Below are 25,111 nucleotides of genomic sequence, written 5' to 3'. Positions count from 1 at the left end.
GTGAAATTACTCCTGGTGGCAGACCAGAGTTTATATTCTCTCCTTTGTTTTCCATCTTGGCTATTTACCAGTTGGATGTAGTCATTCTCATCATCCATGGTTTTGTACATGCCTTGATATATATTTCAATTTGAATATAAATTCTAACAGTGTTAGAGACCCAGGGTTCATAAAATCTTTTTTACCACTGTGGTCTTTGTGTGTCCCTATTCCCTTGTCTGTAAAGGGAACATAACAAAATTAACTTCTCTCCAAAGGGTGTTTGGAGACAAAACTGTGAAACACTTTGCAGACTAGAAAGGACTCCTCATTTTTAGTAAGGAGTCATCAGTGTTCTTTGAGGGCTCACCCACTCCCAATCATTCTTCTAACCTTATTAGGAATATTTATAGAACTACTTTTAATAGTAGCACAGTATATAGGTAGAACAGCCAAATGGCCTGGCTTGCTGGAGCTGATGAAAGTATAGATTTGAAAATATTCAAACAATAACATTGCCCAGGCGAGTCACCTAGTCCTTTGCTGTATGGTATTGGGTGTCTCATTTTCTTTAGCAAATTTGACAATACCTTGAGACTTAGCAGATTCCTTTCTTCAGTTGGGCTGTAGATGGACAAGAGACTCCTGGGCTAGCCTATGAGTGTCCTGCTCTTGAGAGATTAGCAACTTGATAGGCTGCATAATCCATAAATAGTTAGGTGCCTGCCAAACCATGAATAGGATTTCTCTGGAGGTTCACACAGAGAGGATTCCTAGAGGTGAGAGATCATTCATCTGAAGAGTCGGCAGTTACTCTAGGGTGCTACTCCAGGTTTCTTGCTCCTGGGAGACCTTCACTTAAATGGGGTAGTTCCTCACTGTTGAGGTGAATAGGCCAGAAGTCAGGTGACCCATTTCCTGCTGAAATGAACTTTTGCCTGAGGATTGAAGGTAAGTGACTCTGGGCTCCTGAGCCAGCTACAAGGACTCTTGTTCACTTTCTGCTAATCTGGAAGAATGGTCAGGTGACCTCACTGTTACTTCTCTGATGGTACCAGAACTCATGCAAGAAATGAAGAGTGTCTGTTTTGGTTCTGTATTGCCACCTAAAAACCCACCCCAGAACTTCATGGTTTATAGTGATAACCATTCTCACAGTTTTGTTGGTGGTTGGGGATTTTGGAAGGTGTCAGCTGGCCAGATCATTTCTGATCTTAAATTGTATTGGTTGGGCAGTTGGAACTGGAGGGTCCCCTCTCAAACTGGCCTCTTTACTCTTCAGTTCAGTTCAGTCGCTCAGTTGTGTCTGACTCTTTGCGACCCCATGAACTCGCAGCACACCAGGCCTCCCTGTCCATCACCAACTCCTGGAGTTTACTCAGACTCATGTCCATCGAGTCAGTGATGCCATCCAGCCATCTCATCCTCTGTCATCCCCTTCTCCTCCTGCCCCCAATCCCTCCCAGCATCAGGGTCTTTTCCAGTGAGTCAACTCTTCACATGAGGTGGCCAAAGTATTGGAGTTTCAGCTTCAACATCAGTCCTTCCAATGAACACCCAGGACTGATCTCCTTTAGGATGGACTGGTTGGATCTCCTTGCAGTCCAAGGGACTCTCAAGAGTCTTCTCCAACACCACAGTTTAAAAGCATCAATTTTTCAGTGCTCAGCTTTCTTCACAGTCCTGCTCTCACATCCATACATGACCACTGGTCTTAGGAATGTCCTATTGGTGTCTGTGCCCAATCTCTTTTGCTGCCGTATTTCATTGTCTGAGGATGAAATACAACATGACTTAGGCTTTTCACATCATAGAGTGCCCTGGATACTTGTGTTCCTTTTCTTTGAAGATTTCTGTATCCATTTATTCATTTATTTATGGCTGCACTTGATCTGTGTTGCTGCATGTGGGCTTTCTTTTTTTGTGATGCACAGGCTTCTCATTGTCGTGGCTTCTCTTGTCGGGAGCACGGGCTCTAGGGTGTGCAGGCTCAGTAGTTGTGGCACATGGGTTTAGTTGCCCTGTGGCATGTGGGATCTTCTCAGACCAGGGATTGAACCCATTGGCAGGTAGATTTTAAAGCAGTGAACCACCAGGGAAGACCTACTTGTGCCTCTTATAGGTGGTGATTAAATGAAAGCCTTGATTTTTCAATTTAGTGAAATACTGGCAAACAGATTTGGTACTGGGGTTGTGATAGTTATCCTTTTATTTTGTCATAACCCAATCAGGGTAGAAACCTGAAGGAAAGAAGAAACACTTCATTGCCTCTGCTCTTTCCATGGATGATGGGTTATCCAAATAGCAGGGGATTCTGCTTTTGGCTTGTTTTGGATTACTGAGCACTGTCCTTCAGAAAATATTTCCTAATGTTCTCCTGGCCATCTGGCGTGAGCACAGAACCTTTTACTCAATAAAAGTAAGCTGATAATAATGACCAGTTGAACCATCTTGATAATAAATATATTTGTACAGCTTTTCTAATCCCAGGTTATTGAAACTCTGTCAGCCTTGGCTGGTATCCATGCTCTCTCTGTGCCCTCGTGTCTCCTTTTTTTCTCAAGTCGCTCCTGCTGAGTGAGCACTGGAGCATGACGAGAAGGAGCAGCAACACCACCGGGGCACAGGGTGGGCGAGGAGAAGGCCTGGCTTCAGGCGCAGTTATCTCAGTTTCGGGGCAGACATAGTCACTGCATCCTCACCACCATTTTACACATAAAGAAGATGAGGTATATATATATATATATATATATATATATATATAAAGATGAGGTGTATAAAAAGATAAAGTGGCTTTTCTTACTGGCTGCGTCTGATTTTCTCCCCTCTTCACACTAGTACCGATTGATAACACAGAACAGATGTGCCTTGGACAAGAGAAAAATAGGCGAGCTGGATTTTTTTATGATGCTGTGTTTATTATTTGTAGCCCTGGATCTTTAAAGCAGGAAAAGCAGTGTTGATGCTAACTAGAAATTTTGTACCATTTAATAAGTAACACATGAGGCAAAATTATGAGGAAAGGTGAGAAGCCAGGGGGCTCCCAGTTTCTGACTTCTTACCTTCTATGGCATAAATTAATAAATGGTCCTTTTTTAATGCAGTAAAAAGGAAATTGTTGATAAGCTTCAGAGTGCTGTTTATATTGCAGACAAAATGCTAAATTTACCGAGTGTTGCAAGCACATCATAGTCAGGGTTTTGAGTGTCCATAAGCCATTCTCTAGAATTATTTTGGATGCACCGATTACAGGTTTCCCCCCATATCATGTATGTACTTAGCACTGCCAGACTCTTTACAGGGTGTCAAATATGTGGGAGGATTTAAATGAATTCTCTTAAATGCTCCATGGGATAAGATGATCCAATGGGAACTGAATGTTTTCAATTAGGACGTTTCCATGGATACCATTAAGACTGCCAAAATTCATAGCCACAGGAGATTTTACTTGTTTCAATATTGATTAAGAAATCTGAGAACAATCTCATGGAGTGTAGAAGGTAGGTGGAGGATAAATTCTGGGGGTAGTATAAAATTTGCCTTCTCTCCTATGGTTAAAGGCTAGTCCAGATAAAATTCTAGGCAGTCAGCCAAGTCTAACAATAGGATTTATGTTGAGAGAATGTCCAGAATAAAAGTGAACTTGGCTGGCTTCTTTTATCCCAGATGATGCTATTTATTTATTTAATGTTCACTTTCTTGTGTGCTGGGTACAAGGCATTTTCAGTATAAAAAAAAGACAAAAACCACAACCTTTGTTTCGGTGTCTTTTATAAGGAAAACATTCTAAATGAGGTTTGCAGACATCTTAAAATTTGCACCTGTATGGGAAGAATTCACATCTTAGGTTATTATGCTCATTTTAAAGCATGCATTCTTTGCACAGGTTCTCAGATCTCGAAGAATCTGCAGATAGAATTCAAGGGGACCCTGACCTTGAATGGATAAAAAAGTAACTTTTCATTTTGACTAACAATGGATATTTAGTATTTTAATTAATTAGTTAATGCAGGCAACAAATTACCTGTAACTTTGTACAGGTACAAATTACCTGTAACTTTGTACAAATTACCTGTACCTGACCACCTGTAACTTTGTCATCAATAAATCAGTTTCATATTGCATTATAGCTGTTGCAGATATCTTGAAATATCATTTTTGCTGGTCATGACTTCAAAATTTTGGCAGGTTTTAGAGTTTTTGGTACTTCATGATACTTAATGCCATAATAAAAGAGTATATATATATTACTATATTACTCATTTCTATAGTATTTTAATAAATATCTTAATATAATTGGCTTCCATTGTAATCCTGTGTTTTATTTTTGTATTTAAAAGCATCACTTCTAAAATAGATCCAAAAAGTTTCACCAGACTGCCAAAGGGTCCATGGCACAAAAAATGAAGAACTTCTTTTCTAATAAGAGTGCAGATTACTGGAGTTATCATATTTATCTTTTGACCAAAATTTAAGAAAGCAGTTTCTTAAGTGCTTTTCATCAAACATGTTTTCTGTTGGCTTATGTGCAGGCCCTGCAAAGTACTTTGCAGTCACCTTTGACTTTCATTTGAGAATTCGTCTTCAGGGAATAAGTTATTATCTTGGACAGAAGTTTAAGAAGAAAAGGTTTTCTGGTCTTTGATGGGCTGCATTACAGTAGAACACTGTTAAATTCATAGGAGGGGAGATAAGTTTACAGTTCAGTTTCTTGTGGATTGTGTGAAAGGGACTGCCTTATAAAAGAAAAAAAAAATTTGTGAGTGAAATTTCAAATTCAGTTTTATTCTCCATCAGGTTTGTGAATCTGAGTTGTCCACCATGTATTTCCAGATTACATTTTCTCCTTCTCCCTGTAGGGAAGCAGGTTTTCAAAGTGTGTCCAAGCCCTGTACCTGGGAACTATGATTATCCCCATCTGTTGGCAAAAATTGTAATCATGTTTATTTTATAGAGATCTGGAAAAAAGAGATAACAACAATGAAAAACAAAGCAAAAAGTAAAACATATTTCTGTTCTGGCAAACTTTTTATTTTAAATGAAGTTCACAATCTGATTAACTCTTAAAAATTTTATTTATTTATTTTTGGCTGCACTGGGTTTTTGTTGCTGCATGCAGGCTTTCTCTAGTTGTGGTGAACAGGGGCTACTCTCTAGTTGCAGTGTGCAGGCTTCTCATTGTGTCATCTGTATATCTGAGGTTGTTGATGTTTCTCCCAACAACCTTGATGTCAGCTTGTGATTCATCCAGCCTGGCATTGTGGTGGCTTCTCTTGCTGTGGAGCACAGGCTCTAGATGCAAGGGCTTCAGTAGTTGTGGCACATGAGCTTAGTTGCCCCTTGGCATGTGGAATCTTCCTGGATTAGGAATTGAACCTGTGTCCCCTGCATTGGCAGGCAGACTCTCAACCACTGGACCACCAGGGAAGTCCTCTGGCAGACTTTTTTTGGGTAATAATTTTATTACATATGAGTCATATACCATACAAGTCACTAATTTAAAGTGTACACTTCAGTGGTTTTTACTGTATGCACAGGATTGTGCTACCAGGACCACCATAAAATTTAGATCATTTTCATTACTCTCAGTTAGAAACCCATCCCTCTAGCAATCTTCCATTCCAGCCCTGGGCACCCAGTAATCTACTTTCTGTCCCTGTAGATTTGTTCACTGTAGACATTTCATATAAATGGAATCATACAATATGTGGTCTTTTGTGTCTGGCTTCTTTGACTTCACCGAATGTTTTTAAGGTTCATCCACTGAATGTTTTTAAGGCTATAGCATTTACCAGTATTTCATTCATTTTTTTGTGAAATAATATTCCACCTTATGGATATATACCACATTTTGTTCTATTGAATATTTGAATTGTTTCCATTTTTTGGCTTTTATGTATAATGCCACTATGAACATTCATGTATAGGTTTTTTTTCTTTTTTTTCATTTATTTGTATTAGTTGGAGGCTAATTACTTTACAATATTGTAGTGGTTTTTGCCATACTTTGATATGAATCAGCCCTGGATTTACATGTGTTCCCCATTCTGTATAGGTTTTTATATGGGTGTTTGTTTTAAATTCTCTTGGTTATATACTTACAAGTAGTATCAAATATATTTTTAAAAAATAAAAAATGAATTAAGTGTTACAGAATATCTGAAGCACTTTTAGAAATTGTTCACTTCCATAGAGCACAATTTGAAAACCAGTGTCAAAGTGGAGAGAATCTTGATTTTTTTGTGTGCATGTTGGGTAGATTTGGGTTGACTCTTGGTAGACTGTGGTGAGTTTTGTCAAGTTAGCTGTGAATACCTTTCTTCCTGTATAAGGTGTTAGTACCTCAGGATGTTTTAGGGATTGATAGACTGCATAATTGCTTACAGATGTTCAGTGTCCCTTTCTTTATATCATCTTTTGCCATGGGTTTACTTTGGCCAGTAGCCTGTGAGGGGCTGTTGGATCATATAAAAAGCAAGAGAGTTCCAGGAAAACATCTACTTCTGCTTCATTGACTATGCTGAAGCCTTTGACTGTGTGGATCACAACAAACTGTGGAAAATTCTTCAAGAGATGGGAATACCAGACCACTTTACTTGCCTCCTGAGAAATCTGTATTTCTCAGGTCAAGAAGCAAGTTAGAACTTGCTTTCTTGCAGGTCATGAAGCAAGTTAGAACTGGACATGGAACAACAGACTGGTTCCAAATCGGGAAAGGAGTACATCAAGGCTGTATATTGTCACCCTGCTTATTTAACTTATATGCAGAGTACATCATGCAAAATGCCAGACTGGATGAAGCACAAGCTGGAATCAAGATTGCTGGAAGAAAAGTATCAATAACCTCAGATATGCAGATGACACCACCCTTATGGCAGAAAGTGAAGAAGAACTAAAGAGCCTCTTGATGAAAGTGAAAGAAGAGAGTGAAAAAATTGGCTTAAAATTCAACATTCAGAAAACTAAGATCATGCATCTGGTCCCATCACTTCACAGCAAATAGATGGGGAAACAATGGAAACAGTGACAGACTTTATTTTATTTTTTTGGCTCCAAAGTCACTGCAGATGGTGACTGGAGCCATGAAGTTAAAGACACTTGCTCCTTGGAAGAAAAGCTATGACAAACCTAGATAGTGTATTAAAAAGCAGAGACATTATTTTGCTGACAAAGGTCTGTATAGTCAAAGCTATGGTTTTTCCAGTAGTCATGTATGGATGTGAGAGTTGGACTATAAAGAAAGCTGAGCGCTGAAGAATTGATGCTTTCGAACTGTGGTGCTGGAGAAGACTCTTGAGAGTCCCCTGGACAGCAAGGAGATCAAACCAGTCAAGTTCTAAAGGAAATCAACTCTGAATATTCATTGAAAGGACTGATGCTGAAGCTGAAACTCCAATACTTTGGCCCCTTGATCTGACTCATTGGAAAATACCCTGATGTTGGGAAAGATTAAAGGCAGAAGGAGAAGGGGACGACAGAGGATGGCATCACCGACTTGATGGACATGAATTTGAGCAAACTCTGGGAGATAGTGAAGGACAGGGAAGCCTGGTATGCTGCAGTCCATGGGGTCATAAAGAGTCAGACATGACTTAGTGACTGAACAACAGCTGTGAGGGGTGGTGATGTGTGCCTTTTTCCAGGCAGAAGCATGTAGTTTGCCATGCCTCTTTTACCTTCTGCCATGATAACTGGCGAGGTTCTAAGCAGACACAAGATGACAATACTGTTGGGCAGAGAGAGCCCCAGTACTGAATAGACTTTGTAGCATGAGCAGGGAAAGCCAACGTCAGTTTAAACCTTTAAGATTTGGTGATTATTCGATACTTTAGCACACTGGTCCTCAGATAAGACGTGTTTTTGTATTCCCCACACTGAGACATGTGGCAATGTCTGCAGACAGTGGTTTGTTGTCACAACTGGGGAAGGTGCCACTGGCATGTAGTGGGTAGATGCTGTTATACATCCTTGAATGCACAGGATAGCTCCCACAACAAAGAATGATCTGGTCCCATGATGTCAGTGGTGCTGAAGTTGAGAAACCCTGCTTTGGTGTAACCTAGTTTACCTGGATTAATGCAGGGGTGTTGAGAAAATATTAAATGAATTAAATTTTATAAAACACTTAGCATGTAGGGTGACCCCCTTGTTTTTGCAATTATGTGTCAGGCCCTGGGGATGGCTTTAAAGTCTTCCCTTGCATCCATGGGAAAGGAGAGTCTTTTTCCAACTTTCCCAGGGTTCAGTAGTTCTATTTTATTGAAGTTTTGTTCATCAGTTGTCTCAGTTTTAGTAGAATCATTTACCCCTTAAAATAGTGAGGGAACTAACACTAAATGCTTTTTTAGTCCATGCTTTTTATACAGACAGTTGACCCTTGGACAACATGTAGGTTCAGTGTGTTGACCCTCCACATCGTGGATAATCACATATGAAATCCTCCGAATCTGTAGTTCCTCATCCATGGATTCAGCTAGCCACAGATCATGCAGTACTTTAGTATTTACGGTTGAACAAAAGTCCATGCATAAATGGACCTGCACGGTTGAAACCCATGTTGTTCAAGGAGCAACTATGCTTTGATTTTTTTGCAAATAATCTGTGAAGTGGATATACTCATCTCCTTTTTGTTTTAGATGAAGAAATTGAGGCACTGGAATTATGTAATTTGATGAAGAATATACAGGGTTGTAGGCGGTGGGGCTAGGATTTGACCCAAATATGTTTGCCTGTAGAATCCTGTTCTTTCCACACTACCATACTACCTCTTTAGCATTGATTTAAACATAAAGAAAGGCAAGGGAAACCCAAGTGGTAACAGTTATGTGTTGTATTAGTTATCTATTGCTGTGTAACAAGTTGTCTCAAATCTTAGCCCTTTGAAACAGCAGACATTATCTCATAGTTTCTGATAATAAGTAATCCAAGAAAAGCTAAGCTGAGTGGTTCTTGTTCAGGATCTCTCTTAAGGTTTTAAGTCAAGTTGTCATCCAGGCTATCACCTGAAGGCTTGATTAGATGGCGCATTTGCTTCTATGATGATTCACTCACATGGCTGTTGGCACGAGGCCTCATTTTGTCATCACATGGGCCTCTCCTTAGGGCTGCTTGAAGGTCTTCAGGACATGGCAACTACCTCCCCCAGTGTGAGGAATCTGAGAGAGACAGCAAGAGAGAAGTTACTGTATCTTTTATGTCATTGTCTCAGAAGTCACATATCATCACTTCACTTGGTCACACAGACAACTGTGATACAATGTGGAAAAAGGTGTTACAAGGGCATTATGAGTACTAGTAGGTGGATATCATTGGTACCATCTTAGAGGCTGGTTGCCACATAGGATCCTTATATCCCATAGTTGCAAAATTATAAATTGTATTTCCTTTTCATATTCCAAATGTTCAAATCAGAGTTTCATATTTTAAAATACCCAAACCAGGGTCCCATATTGAACTCGAGTTGGAAGAGGCGAGTCCGGTCTCAAAATGGAGGGTCATGATCCCAAGGAACCAGAGCAGTTGAGAAAGCTGTTTATCGGTGGTCTGAGCTTTGAAACTACAGATGATAGCTTAAGAGAACATTTTGAGAAATGGGGCACACTTACAGATTGTGTGGTGATGAGAGACCCCCAAACAAAACGTCCCAGGGGCTCTGGTTTTGTGACTCACTCTTGTGTTGAAGAAGTGGATGCAGCAATGTGTGCTCGACCACACAAGGTTGATGGGCGTGTAGTGGAGCCAAAGAGAGCTGTTTCTAGAGAGGATTCTGTAAAGCCTGGTGCCCATCTAACAGTGAAGAAAATTTTTGTTGGTGGTATTAAAGAAGATACAGAAGAATATAATTTGAGAGACTACTTTGAAAAGTATGGCAAGATTGAAACCATAGAAGTTATGGAAGACAGGCAGAGTGGGAAAAAGAGAGGATTTGCTTTTGTAACTTTTGATGATCATGATACAGTTGATAAAATTGTTGTTCAGAAATACCACACTATTAATGGGCATAATTGTGAAGTGAAAAAGGCCCTTTCTAAACAAGAGATGCAATCTGCTGGATCACAAAGAGGTCGTGGAGGTGGATCTGGCAACTTTATGGGTCGTGGAGGAAACTTTGGAGGTGGTGGAGGTAACTTTGGCCGTGGTGGAAACTTTGGTGGAAGAGGAGGCTATGGTGGTGGAGGTGGTGGCAGCCGAGGGAGTTATGGAGGAGGTGATGGTGGATACAATGGATTTGGAGGTGATGGTGGCAACTATGGCGGTGGTCCTGGTTATAGTAGTAGAGGAGGTTATGGTGGTGGTGGACCAGGATCTGGAAACCAAGGTGGTGGATATGGTGGTGGTGGTGGAGGATATGATGGTTACAATGAAGGAGGAAATTTTGGAGGTAACTATGGTGGTGGTGGAAACTATAATGATTTTGGAAATTATAGTGGACAACAGCAATCAAGTTATGGACCCATGAAAGGGGGTAGTTTTGGTGGAAGAAGCTCGGGCAGTCCCTGTGGTGGTGGTTATGGATCTGGTGGTGGAAGTGGTGGATATGGTAGCAGAAGGTTCTAAAAACTCAGAAGAAAAGGGCTACAGTTCTTAGCAGGAGAGAGAGCGAGGAGTTGTCAGGAAAGCTGCAGGTTACTTTGAGACAGTCGTCCCAAATGCGTTAGAGGAACTGTAAAAATCTGCCACAGAAGGAACGATGATCCATAGTCAGAAAAGTTACTGCAGCTTAAACAGGAAACCCTTCTTGTTCAGGACTGTCATAGCCACAGTTTGCAAAAAGTGCAGCTATTGATTAATGCAATGTAGTGTCAATTAGATGTACATTCCTGAGGTCTTTTATCTGTTGTAGCTTTGTCTTTTTCTTTTCATTACATCAGGTATATTGCCCTGTAAATTGTGGTAGTGGTACCAGGAATAAAAAATTAAGGAATTTTTAACTTTTCAAAAAAAAAATAAAATACCCAAACCATTCACAATGTAAGTGAAAATATAAATTTGCTTTTATAAACATTGGTGAATGGACAAAATCAAATACTTAATATAAAAGCTATGTTGCAAATATTTCATTTGTGGGACTTGTATTTTAGTCGGCTGAAATAGCAGAGGTCTCTTGAGTCCTGAGAAGTTTGAACTGCTGGTGCTTTCTTTTCTTTCCTGGAAAATTACCCTCTACTAAACTGGGAATTCTTCATTTTTCAAAGCCCTTCTAACATCTGGATGTTCTTATTGCTGATTTGATGTGCTGAAATTGACAGCCCAAGTATAGATGATAGATACAAAGACTGGGTGGTTTTCATGGAGGTTTCTTAGAGGAGCCCTTCCTTTCTTCATCCAGCTATTCCTGGGAAGCATCCCCTTCCAGTTAATATATGTGCATACTCAGTTGCTTCAGTCCTGTCCGACTCTTTGCAACTCCATGGACTGTAGCCCTCCAGGCTCCTCTGTCCATGGGATTCTCCAGGCAAGAATACTAAAGTGGGTAGCCATTCCCTTCTCCAGGGGATCTTCCCGACCCAGGGATCCCTCAGTTAATACATGGTGCCCATCAATTCAGGTGGCTCCTGGAAAGAAGATTTGTTTAAATAGATTCAGAACTGAGTTTTTCTAGATGTCTTAAAGGTTAAAATGGGTTTCCCTGAAACTTGAGTATGTTAATGGGTACTCTTCCTGAACCAGTTATCTGAGCTTTTATTATACTTGGTTTGAGCTTTGGGAATTAAGAAAGGGCCTTGACTGGGTACAGAGCTATATGGATTTACTGTATTTAATTGTATGACCATGAAATCAAAAACATTTCCACCTCAGGAATCAACCCATTACTTTCAATCACTGTTGATGCATTGGCTTAGAGCTTCTTGCTTCCTTAAGTTATTTTCCTTTTTCTTTCAAAATTGGGTTCAGTTGAATGTGACCAATTCTACATGGAGGCTGGCTCCCTTACTTTAGTTCTTGACTCCTACTGTCCCAATATTATGCTTCATTTATACAGTGATAGCTTTTCTTTACTTTATCTGTTGATGCCCTATGCAGTATAGGAAGATTGAAAAAAAGATCTGTATTTGAAGAACACTTGAAAAAGTGAAGAGTGTTGTGAGAAGCAGCTTTGATTTTAATTTTCACTGTAACCAGAACAGGTGGCCACCTGATGGGCATACCTGCATTTTCATTGCACACTGCTCAGTGTGGGTAGCCAGGTCAGTCAAGGTTAGATTGGTCCCCAAATACCTCTGCTGGCTCTAAGTGTAGTTCTGGAAACCTTACCATAATTATTAGACGTTATAAGAAAAAAAATTATCTGCATAAGTGGTAGCAGAGGAGTGAAGTAGTCTAATATATGAAAGTTGGAAAGCTGGAGGTTTCAATAATTTTAAGATATTCCTTATTAATTTTAAGAATTTTCTGATTGTTATAAATGCATGACAGATGCTATTTTCTGATCCTGAGATTTTGTAGGCAGTCATTTTGAAAAGGGGCCTGAATGAGAATAAAAATTAATTATGAAAATCTATTTAAAAAACTGATTATGCTGTGATTCATTATAGACATTTTATGTAGCTTATATGTTATGTTTTTACCTTTGGGACTAACATTCCTATGAGTTGATTTTTACTTTAGACTTTCTAATGTGTGTCAGCTATGTCAGTTCACGAGCATGTTTTCATCTGTGCATCATGTTATATTGGAACTTGGATGGAATGTAAATCTTTTATTGGCCTAAATCTGAGTCTAATCCTGTGCATGGCTTTGGTAGAAAATCAATTTCCTCTGCTCTGTCAAGATTTTTCAGGTCAGTGCTCTTTGGAAGTTTCCCAGTTCTCTTAGATTAAAATAGATTTTTGTTTCTGTACTATATATTGGTATCCTTTAGTAGGACGGTGGTATCTAGAAAGTGAGAAGACAGAGCTTGAGAAGATATCCACGAGTTCTTCTCTTTCAGTTAACTTTTTGACACACTGCACTTTAAGGAGCCAAGGAGTTTGTGTTCTCTCAGGCATCATTTGGGAAGCAATGGTGACACCGGTAGGGGAGGTGGTATGTACTTGGTTACCTGCTCACTATGATGCTAGAAGTGAATGGAAAAGAGAAGGACTGGTTCTGCCACGCTCAGTCCATTTCACCTGTGTGGACCATTGGAGCTGGAAATAGAGTTACCAAGTTGGACTTTCAGTTTAAGCACTGAACATCCTACATCCTGAGAACCCCTCAGTTCAGTTCAGCTCAGCTCAGTTCAGTTGCTCAGTCGTGTCTGACTCTTTGTGACCCCATGGACTGCAGCACACCAGGCTTCCCTGTCCATTGCCAAGTCCCAGAGCTTGCTCAGACTCATGTCCATTGAGTCGGTGATGCCATCCAGCCATCTCATCCTCTGTTGTCCCTTCTCCTCCTGCCCTCAATTTTTCCCAGCATCAGGGTCTTTCAGATGAGTCAGCTCTTCACATCTGGTGGCCACAGTTTTGGAGTTTTAGCTTCAGCATCAGTCCTGCCAATGAATATTCAGGACTGATTTCCTTTAGGATGGACTGGTTGGATCTCCTTGCTGTCCAGGGGACTCTCAAGAGTCTTCTCCAACACCACAGCTCAAAAGCATCAATTCTTTGGTGCTCAGCTTTCTTTATAGTCCAACTCTCACATCCATACATGACCACTGGAAAAACCACAGCTTTGACTAGATGGACCTTTGTCGGCAAAGTAATGTCTCTGCTTTTTAATATTCTGTCTAGGTTGGTCATAGCTTTTCTTCCAGGGAGCAAGCATCTTTTAATTTCATGGCTGCAGTCACTATCTGCAGTGATTTAGAGCCCAAGAATATAGTCTGTCACTGTTTCCATTGTTTTCAACCATCTATTTGCCATGGAGTGATGGGACTGGATGCCATGATCTTAGTTTTTTGAATGTTGAGTTTTAAGCCAGCTTTTTCACTCTCCTCTTTCACCTTCATCAAGAGGCTCTTTAGTTCCTCTTCACTTTCTGCCATAAGGGTGGTGTCATCTGTGTATCTGAGGTTATTGATATTTCTCCTGGCAATCTTGATTCCAGCTTGTGCTTCATCCAGCCTGGCATTTCGCATGATGTACTCTGCATATAAGTTAAATAAGCAGGGTGACAATATACAGCCTTGATGTACTCCTTTCCCAATTTGGAACCCCTAAGTCTCAGGCAAAACAGGATGGTTGGTTGGGTCATCCTAGCAGTGAATAGCATGAGGATGGATGGTTAGACACTAGTGAATCCCCCTTGTGGATATTTTAAAGAGGGATTTGTTACAGACACATAATATCTTGCTATTTAGTGATGTTAGCAGGTAAGTGATTCTGCTTTAATTTTCCTGAAAAACAATAAAATGAGATTCCATGGAGGTTTTTCTATCTTTTGAACCTAAGAGGGTGTGTTTTTGTTTATGTGCTCAGTTGTTTCTGACTCTTTGCAACCCTTGGACCGTAGCCTGCCAAGCTCCTCTGTCCATGGGATTTTCCAGGCAAAAATACTAGAGTGGGTTGCCATTTTCTCCTCCAGGGGATCTTCCCGACCCAGAGATCAAACTCACATCTCTTGCATTGCAGGTACATTCTTTACCATTGAGCAGTGGAGAAAGCCCGCTAAGAGGATGTGTTTGCGGGATGTTATTAATATTGTCTTTATCTTCTTCCTGGACAATTCAAAGCTCTTTAACTCCACTTATCCTATCTCCCAACTTATTTTTACCTTATATTTTAGTATTATATGTGCTGTGCTGTGCTTAGTTGCTTAGTCATGTCCAACTCTTTGTGACCCTATGGACTGTAGCCCACCAGGCTCCTCTGTCCATGGGGATTCTCCAGGCAAGAATACTGGAGTGGGGTTACCATGCCCTCCTCCAGGGGGTCTTCCCAACCCAGGGATCGAACCCAGGTCTCCCGCATTGCAGGAGGATTCTTTACCATCTGAGCCACCAGGGAAGTCCAAGAATACTGGAGTGGGTAGCCTGTCCCTTCTCCAGGGGATCTTCCTGACTCAGGAATCGAACCAGGGTCTCTGCATTGCAGGTGAATTCTTCACCAGCTGAGCTACTATATGTATATTTAAAATTTTTTAATTTTTTTATTTTTGGCTGTGCTGGGTCTTGGTTGCTGCACACAGGCTTTCTCTAGTTGCAGTGAGTGGGAGCTACTCTCTAGTTGTGGTGTGTGGGCTTCTCATTGTGGTGGCTTCTCTTGTTGCAGAGCACAGGCTCTAGGGGCACAGGCTTCAGTTAGTTAGGGTGCATTGGCTCAGTAGTTGTGGATGTCTCAGGCTCACTCGTTGTGGTGCACAGGCTTAGTTGCTCTGTGGCATGTGGGATCTTCCTGGATCAGAGATTGAACCCATGTCTCCTGCATTGCAAGTGAAAGTCGCTCAGTCGTGTCCAACTCTTTGTGACCCCATGGACTATACAGTCCATGGAATTCTCCAGGCCAGAATACTGGAGTGGGTAGCCTTTCCCTTCTCCAGGGGATCTTCCCAACCCAGGGATCAAACCCAGGTCTCCTGCATTGCAGGCAGATTCTTTACCAGCTGAGCCACAAGGGAAGCCCCCCTATATATATATATGTGTGTGTGTGTGTGTGTGTGTGTGTGTGTGTATATATATTTAAAATATATTTTCACATATGAGTGAAATCATCTGGTATTTGTCTTTCTCATCTGACTTCACTTAGCATAATACCCTCACGTCTATCCATGTTGTTGCAAATGGCAAGATTTCATCATTTTTTATGGCTGAGTAGTATTCTATTGTGTATATATATATATATATACACACACACCACATTTTTATCTGTCCATCTGTTGATGAACACTTAGGTTGTTTCCATATCTTGGCTGTTGTAAATAATGCTGTTTTGACCACATAGGGGTGCATATTTTTATATATATTGGATATTAACCCCTTATCTGATGTAAGATATATCTTCTCCCATTCAGTAGGTTGCCTTTTCATTTTGTTGATGATTTCCTTTGCTGTGCAGAAGCTTTTTAGTTTTATGTAGTACCATTTGTCTATTTTTGCTTTTGTTTCTGTTGCCTGAGGAGACATATCCAGAAAGATATTGCTAATACTCAAGTCACAGAGTGTACTGCCTATGTTTTATTCTAGGAGTTTTATGGTTTCAGGTCTTACATTCTTTAGTGTTATGTATTACACTCTACAAGAGATTATTTTATGGAGGGATTGTTTATTTAGATCACAGTTCAGCAGTTTTTTCTGTAGAGAGTCAGATGGTAATATTTTAGCCTCTGTGGACCATATAGTCTCTGTTAAAAGTACTCAACCCCACTGTTGTAGTGCCAAAGCAGTCATAGGTAATATGTAAATGATTGTGCATGTTTGTGTTCCAATAAAATTTATTTACAAAAGTAGAGTGGACCAGATTTGGCTTGCAGATCTTTGCCAACTACTAACTTAGATGTACCTGCGTATTTACTACTTTATTTTTCATTTTTTGTTATATCTCTGAGGTTATTTTGGGTACATTTTCAAGACAAGCATGTCTCTTCCCATCTCTGTTTTTCAACATTGCCCTAGAAGTTTTAGCCAGTGCAATTAGGCAAGAGAAAGAAAAAGCATATGATTAGAAAGGAAGAAATAAAACTGCCTCTATTTGCAGATGATGTTATTGTCTATGTATAAGTCCCAAGGAATCTACAAAAAAAATTCTAGACCTAATAAGTGGGTTCAGCAAGGTTGCACAATAAACATATAAAAATCAATTGTATTTCTATATACTAGCATTACAGTTACAATAACAGTTACAGTTGTTCAAAAAATAAAGTGTAAATCTGATAAAGCATACACAAAACTTGTATCCTGAAAAATACGCAGTACTGATGATAGAAATCAGAGATCTGAATAAATGGAGAGATGTGCCATGTTCATGGATTAGAAGACTCAATGTAGTGAAGATGTCAGTTCTCCCCAAATTGATTTATGTAATTCCTATAAAAATCCCAGCAGGTTTTTTGTAGATATAGATATGGGTATTCTAAAATTTACATGGAATGGCAAAGGTTCTAGAATAGCTAAAACAATTTTGGAAAAGAAGAATAAAGTAGAAGGAATCAGTCTGCCTGATTTCAAGACTTATGTAACTATAGTAATCAAGACTGTGTGGTGTTGGTGGTGAGATAGATACATAGATCAGTGAACAGAATAAAGAACCTAAAAATAGACCCACATGAATATGCCCAATTGACTTTATTTATTTTTGGCTGTGCTAGGTCTTCATTGCTGCATGGGCTTTTCTCTAGTTGTGGCAAGCAGGGGCTACTCTCTAGTTGTGGTGTGTGGGCTTCTCATTGCTGTGACTTCCCTTGTTGTGGAGCGTGGGTTGTAGGCCCTGGGGCTTCAGTATTGCAGCACGTGGGTTCAGTAGTTGTGGCTCCTGGGCTCCAGAGCACAGACTCAGTAGTTGAGGCGCGTGGACTTAGTTGCTCTGTGGCATGTGGGATCTCCCCAGATCAGGGATTGAACCTGTGTCTCCTGCATTGGCAGGCAGATTCTTTACCACTGAGCCACCAGGGAAGCCCTGCCCAATTGATTTTTTACAAAAAGTGTGAAAGCAATTAAATAGAGGAGGAAAGAAATGGTGCTGGATCAGTTGAACATAAATAGGCAAAAACAAAAACCAGGAACAAAAATACCTTGATCTAAATATCACACCTTATACAAAAAATAAATCAAATTGACCACAAAGTTAAATGTAGAATTTAAAGCTATAATTTTTTCAGAATACTAGAAAATCTTCAGGACTTAGGACTAGGCAAAGAATTAGTAGCCTTGACACTGACAGTATGATTCATAAAAGAAAAAAAAATGATAACATTGATTCATTTCACTAAAATGAATTTCACACATCTAATTCATTTTACATTGATAAAGATCTTGTTAAGAGACAAGCTGCACAATGGGAGAAAATATTTACAAAGCACATATATATCAAAGGACTATCTTCAGTATATAACAAATTCTCAAAACTCAACATTAAAAGAACCAAACAATCCAGTTGAAAATGGGAAAAAAATGGGCAAAAGACATAAAGAGATATTTCATTGAATAGGATATATAACATGATAAATAAGCACAGGAAAAGATGTTCAACGTTATGAACCACTGGAAAAATGCAAAATAAAGCCAAATGGGATTACTACATACCCGAGTAGATAGAATACAAAATGGTGACATCACCAAATGCTGCAGAGAAATGGGGTCACTCATACCTTGCTGATGGGAGTGTACAATGATATAGCCCCTCTGGAAAATAGTTTGATAGTTTCTTAAAAACACTAAATATGTGACTACCATATGTAACCTAATAATTATACTCCTGGGCATTTATCCCAGATAAACGAAGATATATGTTCAGACAAAAACATGTACATAAATGTTTATAGCAGATTTATTTCTAATAGCCCTTAACTGGAAATGACATAGATTCCCTTCATTGGATGAATGGCTAAACAAACTGGTACATTCATACCATGGAATACTACTCAGCAGTATAAAGGAATGAACTACTGATGTACACAAACCTTAGATGGATCTCCAGAGACTTATGCTAAGTGAACAAAACCAGTCCTGAATGGTACATAAAACTTATTTTAAATGACAAAATTATAGACACAAACAACAGATTAGTGGTTCTCAGGGATTGAGGGGGCAGGAGTGTGAAGGAAATGATTGGCTGTAAAAGAGTAGCATGAAGGTCTTTGTGATGATGGTAATGTTCTCTATCTTGATTGTGTCAAAGTCAGTATCCTGATAGTGTTCTTTCACTATAGTTTTGTAAGATGTTACTGTTGTGGGGAACTAGGTAAAGGTTACACAGGGTCTCTCTGTATCACTTCTTACAAGTGCATGTGAATCTATAATTACCTCAAAATACAAAGTTTAATTTTAAAAAAAGCAAGGAAAAAAAGAATCAGTCATATAGCCAATGGCAAGTTGCTGTATAACACAGGGAGCTCAGTGTGGTACTCTGTGACAGCCGAGTGGAGTGAGAATAGGGCGGGTGAGGTTCAAGAGGGCGGGGACATATGTCTGCTTACGCCGATTCATGTTGTTGTATGACAGAAGCCAACACAGCATTGTAAAGCAATTATCCTCCAATTAAAGTGAAAGTCGCTCAGTTGTGTCCAACTCTTTGCGACCCCATGGACTATACAGCCCATGGAATTCTCCAGGCCAGAATACTGGAGTGGGTAGCCTTTCCCTTCTCCAGGGGATCTTCCCAACCCAGGGATTGAACCCAGGTCTCCCACATTGCAGGTGGATTCTTAACCAGCTGAGCCATAAGGAAAGCCCAAGAATACTGGAGTGGTAGCCTATCCCTTCTCCAGGGGATCTTCCCAACCCGGGAATCAAACTGGGGTCTCCTGCTTGCAGGCAGATTCTTTGCCAACTGAGCTCTGAGGGAAGCCTCCAATTAAAAATAAATTTAAAAAAAGCATGAGTCAGAAGAATCATAATACTAAATAATGTATTAATTGTACCTTTATATTTGGTGGTATTCTAAGGCCCTGGTCTAGTTTTGTTCTGAAGTGGAGCAATGGAGAGGTCCATGTGAGTCTCTATACATAGGTGCATGATTGACTTTTTCCCTCAAGTGCTGCTACTTTGATATTCTGTCCAGTGCCTTTTGAGTGCTTTTTGCCTCTGGTTTTCTGTTAAGACACAAACCAGTTTTTTCATGTCAGTTCCAAGGTCATTTCCAAGCACCATTAAGTTTTATGACCTTGTTCCTGCAGTAGGTTCTCACCTAAGAACCAGAGTGTCTAGGCACTGGCTTGTTTTCCTGAGTGATTTTTCTCTTTGCCTATGTGATATAGATTTCTTATTGTTCCCTGATTCCTATTCTCATCTTCTCTTTTGTAGTAGAAACTCCATTTTTGAGCTGGGCAGTGGCTGCCCAGAGTAAAGGTTTCATTGTAGCGAAGTGTGGCTATGTGACCAAGTACAAACCTTCTGTTTTGATTAAGCTATACATTAAATGGAGCTATCAGTTTGCCTTAACAAACAGTGAATAGGTAAAATAAAATACTTTATATAAGAGCTGTGTTTTATGGGTTGAATTGTATCCCCATAAAAAGATATGTTGAAGTCCTAACCTCTGGTACCTCGGCATATGTGTGACCTTATTTGGAAGTAGCTCTTTGCAGATGCAATCAAGTTAAGATGAGATTTTCCTGGAGAAGGGTGGACTCCTAACTCACCTAAGAAAAAATGCCATGTGAAGATGAAGATTGGAGTTATGTGTTTACAAACCAAGGAACTCCTGGAGTTGCAGAGGTTAGAAGAGAGGCATGGAACAGATATTTCCTCAGAATCCTTGGAAGAAATGAACCCTGCTAATGCCTTGATTTTGGACTTACAGCCTCCAGAACTGTAAGGCAATACGTTTCTGTTGTCTTAAGCCTCCCAGTTTGTGGTACTTTGTTATAGCAACACTAGGGAAACCAGACACTATTGTTTCTAAACTTCTTTTGGGGTATTTAAAAATGGGACTCATTTGAAAAGACCCTGATGCTGGGAAAGATTGAAGGTGGGAGGAGAAGGGGATGACAGAGAATGAGATGGTTGGATGGCATCACTGACTCAATGGACATGAGTCTGAGTAAACTCTGGGAGATTACTGGCATGCTACAGGGAGGCCTGGCGTGCTGCAGTCCATGGGATCGCAAAGAGTCGGACACGACTGAGCAACTGAACTGAAAAATGGGTTGGGGACTTCCCTGGTGGTCCAGTGGTTAAGACTTTGTGGTTTCACTGCCAAGGGCCCATGTTTGATCCCTGGTCAGGGAGATAAGATCCTGCAAGCCATGTGGTATGGCCAAAAAAAAAAGCGGGAGTGGGGTGGGGTGGGGTGGGCATGCATAGGCTTCTTAATCTGAGTCCTGAGATGTTTGGATTGATTATGCCTTATTTTTTCCTGGAAAATCTCACTGTACCAAGCATTGATATTTTTTCTTACTTCAAAGCCCTTCCATCTTCCTTACATTTTTATTGCTGATTTGATGTGCTTGAATGCCAGCCAAAGTCTAAGGTAAATGGTAGATGCAAGGACTGGGTGGTTTCTGTGGTAACTTCTTGCAGGAGCCCTCCCTTTCTCATTTCAGCAATTGTCAGGAAACATCTAATTTCAGTTTGTGGGGTCTGCCAATTTGAGTGACTCTTGGAAGAGGATATAGTTAAATCTCTTCAAGATCCTAATAAACAAATTCAGAGCAGAGCTTTTTGAGATTCCCTGCAAGTTATGATAAGTTTTTCTGCAAGTTAGGTATATTAACAAGTCCTCTGCCTGAAGTGCTCAAACTACCCATTTGTTCATATGCAGAAAATGTTGATGTTGAGTTTTGCCTAAGAGGAAGGCTGAAGTTAAAAAAAAATGCCCAGAGCCAGAGATCTGGTTGTCTGATGCTACATTATTCAGTCTATAATCTTCAGCATGCCCTATAGTAAAAGAGATCCAAGGGGCCTGGCCTGTACAAAACTGTTCACAGGCTGCAGAGTTGGCAGGCTTAACACTGTGTGTTTATCGCTTCTAGTTAGGTGTTGTTGAATCAGTGGCTGGCATTGGTGGTGGTTAAAGGAGATAGTTGTGGGCACAGATTCTAGATATAAGCAGTTCTCATAAATGGGAATCCCTAGGGTTATCTCTACTGTGACAGCTTCCCGATGGTGCTATTCTTGAAACAGGTATGGTAGACTGCAAAAATTCCTCCCATACTTTGCAACTGTGGAGTTAAGTACAGGATATGGAACCTGTGTCTCCATCCTTAGGGTCTTGGACAGTTTTATGACTTGGTTTGACCATCATATCCAGTGGAAGAGACTTGGGTAGGTTTTGAACCTAGAACTGAAGAAGCATTTCAGCTTCAATGCTTACTCCTTTGGGAATTCTGTCACCATGTAAAAAGGCCCAGGCTCACTTGCTGGAGGATGAGAGGCTATATGGAGGAGAATGAAGGTGCCCAGTCAACCCAAGGCTGACTGTGGAAGCATAAGTGAATACTCCTCTGAGCTCAGCAGAGTCCGGCCTAGATCAGTGATATTATTGCTCAGCTTAAGCTCAGCCCACATTGCTGACTCACACAACTATGAACTAAATAAATATTGTTTTAAGGCACTAAAGTTTTGGGGTAGTTTGTTACACAGCAGTAAATCATTGATACAGTCAATGCTCTGGACCAATCAAGGCTTGCCTTTGTCCTGTCCTCTGTAACACCCAGGATTCTCAGTAACACTATCCCATTAGTAACAGAAATTGGTGGTTTAGTCACAATTCATGTCTGATTCTTGCGACCCCATGAACTGTAGCCCATCAAACTCCTCTGTCCATGGGATTTCCCAGGCAAGCATACTGGAGTGGGTTGTCATTTCCTTCTCAAGGGGATCTTCCTGACCCAGGAATTGAACCTGTGTCTCCTGCATTGCAGATGGACTCTTTACCACTGAGCCATCAGTGGGTAATTTAGACAGAAAAGGAGTTTATTGGCAGGATATTGGATAGCTCAGTCTTTCTTCTTGGGAAGCTGGATGAAAGTCTTAATGCACAGCTAAGGGGCAACACTGCCAGAACTAGAAGCATTATCTCAGCATAGAATTGGTCTGATTAGGATGCTGGAACCGTAGCTACTAAATATTGGATGCCTCCAGCCACAAAACACATTGCCTGCACTGGATGTTGGGTGTGGTGCTAGGCACCTTGCTGCCCCTGGGGTCACTGAGGTTACTATTGTTTCCAGAAAACAGCGATCTAGTCTTCCTGCTACTTCACATCACTCATTACTGGTTAAAATGCCTGTGTGTTGTGTCTGGCCAAGCTTAGGTGCTATGCCCATACCCTGATTGAGAAGAAATCATGAAAGTGGGTATCTGACATTTTTAGCCTATTTGACTGAAGACAGGTGAAAATTTTTATAAACACTGGCAAGGGTTTCTGATGCTGGGCAGCCAAAAGAGAAGTGGCAAATGCTGATCAGTTTCTGTTCTATACACTGGTTGTCTCAGCTGGTTACATCATAGTTAGGATGGAGCCAGTTTGTGGTTTGTTTCTTGGGTCTGTTGAGAGAATATACTAAGTTTTGAGGCTGAACCCTTTATACTTGCTCCTCTTACAAATGTGTGTCCATGATGAATTGGAAGGCCAGGGAATTGTGGGGCCCAGTTTTTATTATCTGTGGCTGCCAAGGTACAGTTAGTGTGTTTCTTTGACTTGATGTGCTCAAAGAGATGCCATTCACTGCCATAGAATGCCACTGAAGAGGACTGAATGGGTGGTATCTTAGTGAACATAAGGGGTTGACTATTTGCTCAGTGAATTTCATTCATGTGACATCTGTAATAGAAATTGTTGAGAGGCAAGATCTTTTAATTCAGATGGTTTCTTATTTTCCTCTAATAACGTTTCTAAACTCTGAAGTACCTATCTGCAAAACCATTCATGTAGGATTAGTTTCAGTGTTAGAAATGAAACAAAGAGAAAAGGATTCTGCCTGGAGGGTGGGTAGTAGCTGTTTGAGAAATGTTCATCCTTTTTCCTCAAACTTCTTAGATACACCTCAATCACATTATGTCTTAGCTCAGGCTGCTGTAACAAAATAACACAAAGTGAGTGGCTGATGAACAACAGAAATTTACTTCTCACATTTCTAAGGGCTGGAAATCTGAGATCAGGGTGCTAACATGACTGTGTTCTGGTGATGGCCCTCTTGTGGGTTGCAGACTGATAACTTTTGTCTGTGTCTTCACATCGTGGAGGAAGTGAGCTCTCTTCTGATTTATAATAAGAGAACAGATTCCATTCATGAGAGCTTTACCTTCTGGACCTCCTCACATCCTAATCACCTTTCAAAGGCCCCATCTCCTAATATTATCACACTGGGGAGGTAGGGTTTTAACATGAACTTGAGGGGTCACAAACATTCAGTCTATAACAGATTATAAACCCTTTGAGGGCAGGGACTCCTCTTTCTTGTCAAGTATCTCTAAGTTGTCAAATCTCTAAGCATGGCTTGTGATGGGTGGAATGTCTTGGGAGAAATCAGGACCTAGGTCTCAGGTCATCCATTGTAGTGGGGGCGTCAGTTAAGGGGGGATGGGTGGATGTATCAGGTCAGGCAATGCAGCGTGTATCTGGGCTGATGAATTAGTGTCTATAGGTGATTCAGGGGAGGAGCTAGGATATCCACCTGGGTCCTAGCGATGTCCTTTCAGGCAAACACAGCTCAGTGGCAGGTGATCTAAGAGCAAGGAAGGTTTGGGAATCAGGGTAGTGTTAGCGGGCATCTGGGGATGAGATGCAGGACAAGGACAGATAGATGAGAGCAAGGCCCAGCTTTCAGTGATGGGTGTCTGTCAAGCTATAGAGGGAAGAGAATGGATGTGTGTAGCTGAGGCATAGAAAGGGGATTTATTTGGTCATGAAAGGAGGTGAGTTTGGTCAATAGAATGTAGCCACTAGGTTACAATAGGAACAATAGCACGATGGGCTTGGAGCTAGGTTACCCCTAGTTGGGCTGAAGCCCCTTAAAGTCACCTGCATTTGTCATGATGTTGCAGGGGACTCAGTGTGCTGGTTGTCCGAGGCTCTGCTGGGGGGAAGAGAACTGACCTGAATAGGGAGGGGCTGTCTCCAGCTTCAGTGCCCTGCACTAGCCTGCTTTGGTTGGGGGGTCAGCCTCCTCAGAGGGAGGCTGCCAGTGTGGCAGGGGAGGTGAGCGGGGCGTTTGCTCTTTTAACAGTTGGATAGGGTCTTCACTAGGAACTTGGCACAGAAACCCGTTAATGAAGTCAGGTTGCCTACCCTACCAAAAGCTGCAGTTCTGGTATGTTTCACTCTGCTGGAGGGTTCCAGTCCGTCCAGGTTCATACTGGAGACTGAAAACTCTGGTGTGATCTGAGACAGAACTTGCATTCATTCATTCTCTGAAGCATTTCAAGGATCTGTGTATAAAGAACTGATGTTCCACTTAGAAGAGATGTCCTGGTATGCTCTGTTCCTCTAGCTGCTGCTGCTGCTAAGTCGCTTCAGTCGTATCTGACTCTTTGTGACCCCATAGACAGCAGCCCACCAGGCTCCCCTGTCCCTGGGATTCTCCCAGCAAGAACACTGGAGTGGGTTGCCAT

The 25,111-nt window shown here is 40.9% G+C and overlaps 2 protein-coding genes across 3 annotated transcripts in view; both read left to right on the top strand.

Moving 5' to 3' along the window:
• The window catches only part of REPS2 (RALBP1 associated Eps domain containing 2), a 250,518-nt gene that overhangs the window by 18,703 nt on the left and 206,704 nt on the right, over nucleotides 1–25,111 (top strand). The window lies entirely within an intron of this gene.
• LOC110141988 (heterogeneous nuclear ribonucleoprotein A3-like) lies at nucleotides 9,429–10,809 on the top strand. Its single transcript, XM_070464465.1, has one exon. The coding sequence runs from the start codon at nucleotides 9,466–9,468 to the stop codon at nucleotides 10,534–10,536; it is 1,071 nt and encodes a 356-aa protein (XP_070320566.1). The 5' UTR covers nucleotides 9,429–9,465; the 3' UTR covers nucleotides 10,537–10,809.

Source organism: Odocoileus virginianus, unplaced genomic scaffold, assembly GCF_023699985.2.
Source record: "Odocoileus virginianus isolate 20LAN1187 ecotype Illinois unplaced genomic scaffold, Ovbor_1.2 Unplaced_Contig_25, whole genome shotgun sequence".
Taxonomy (NCBI): domain Eukaryota; kingdom Metazoa; phylum Chordata; class Mammalia; order Artiodactyla; family Cervidae; genus Odocoileus; species Odocoileus virginianus.
This window is presented reverse-complemented; position numbering and strand designations above follow the sequence as displayed.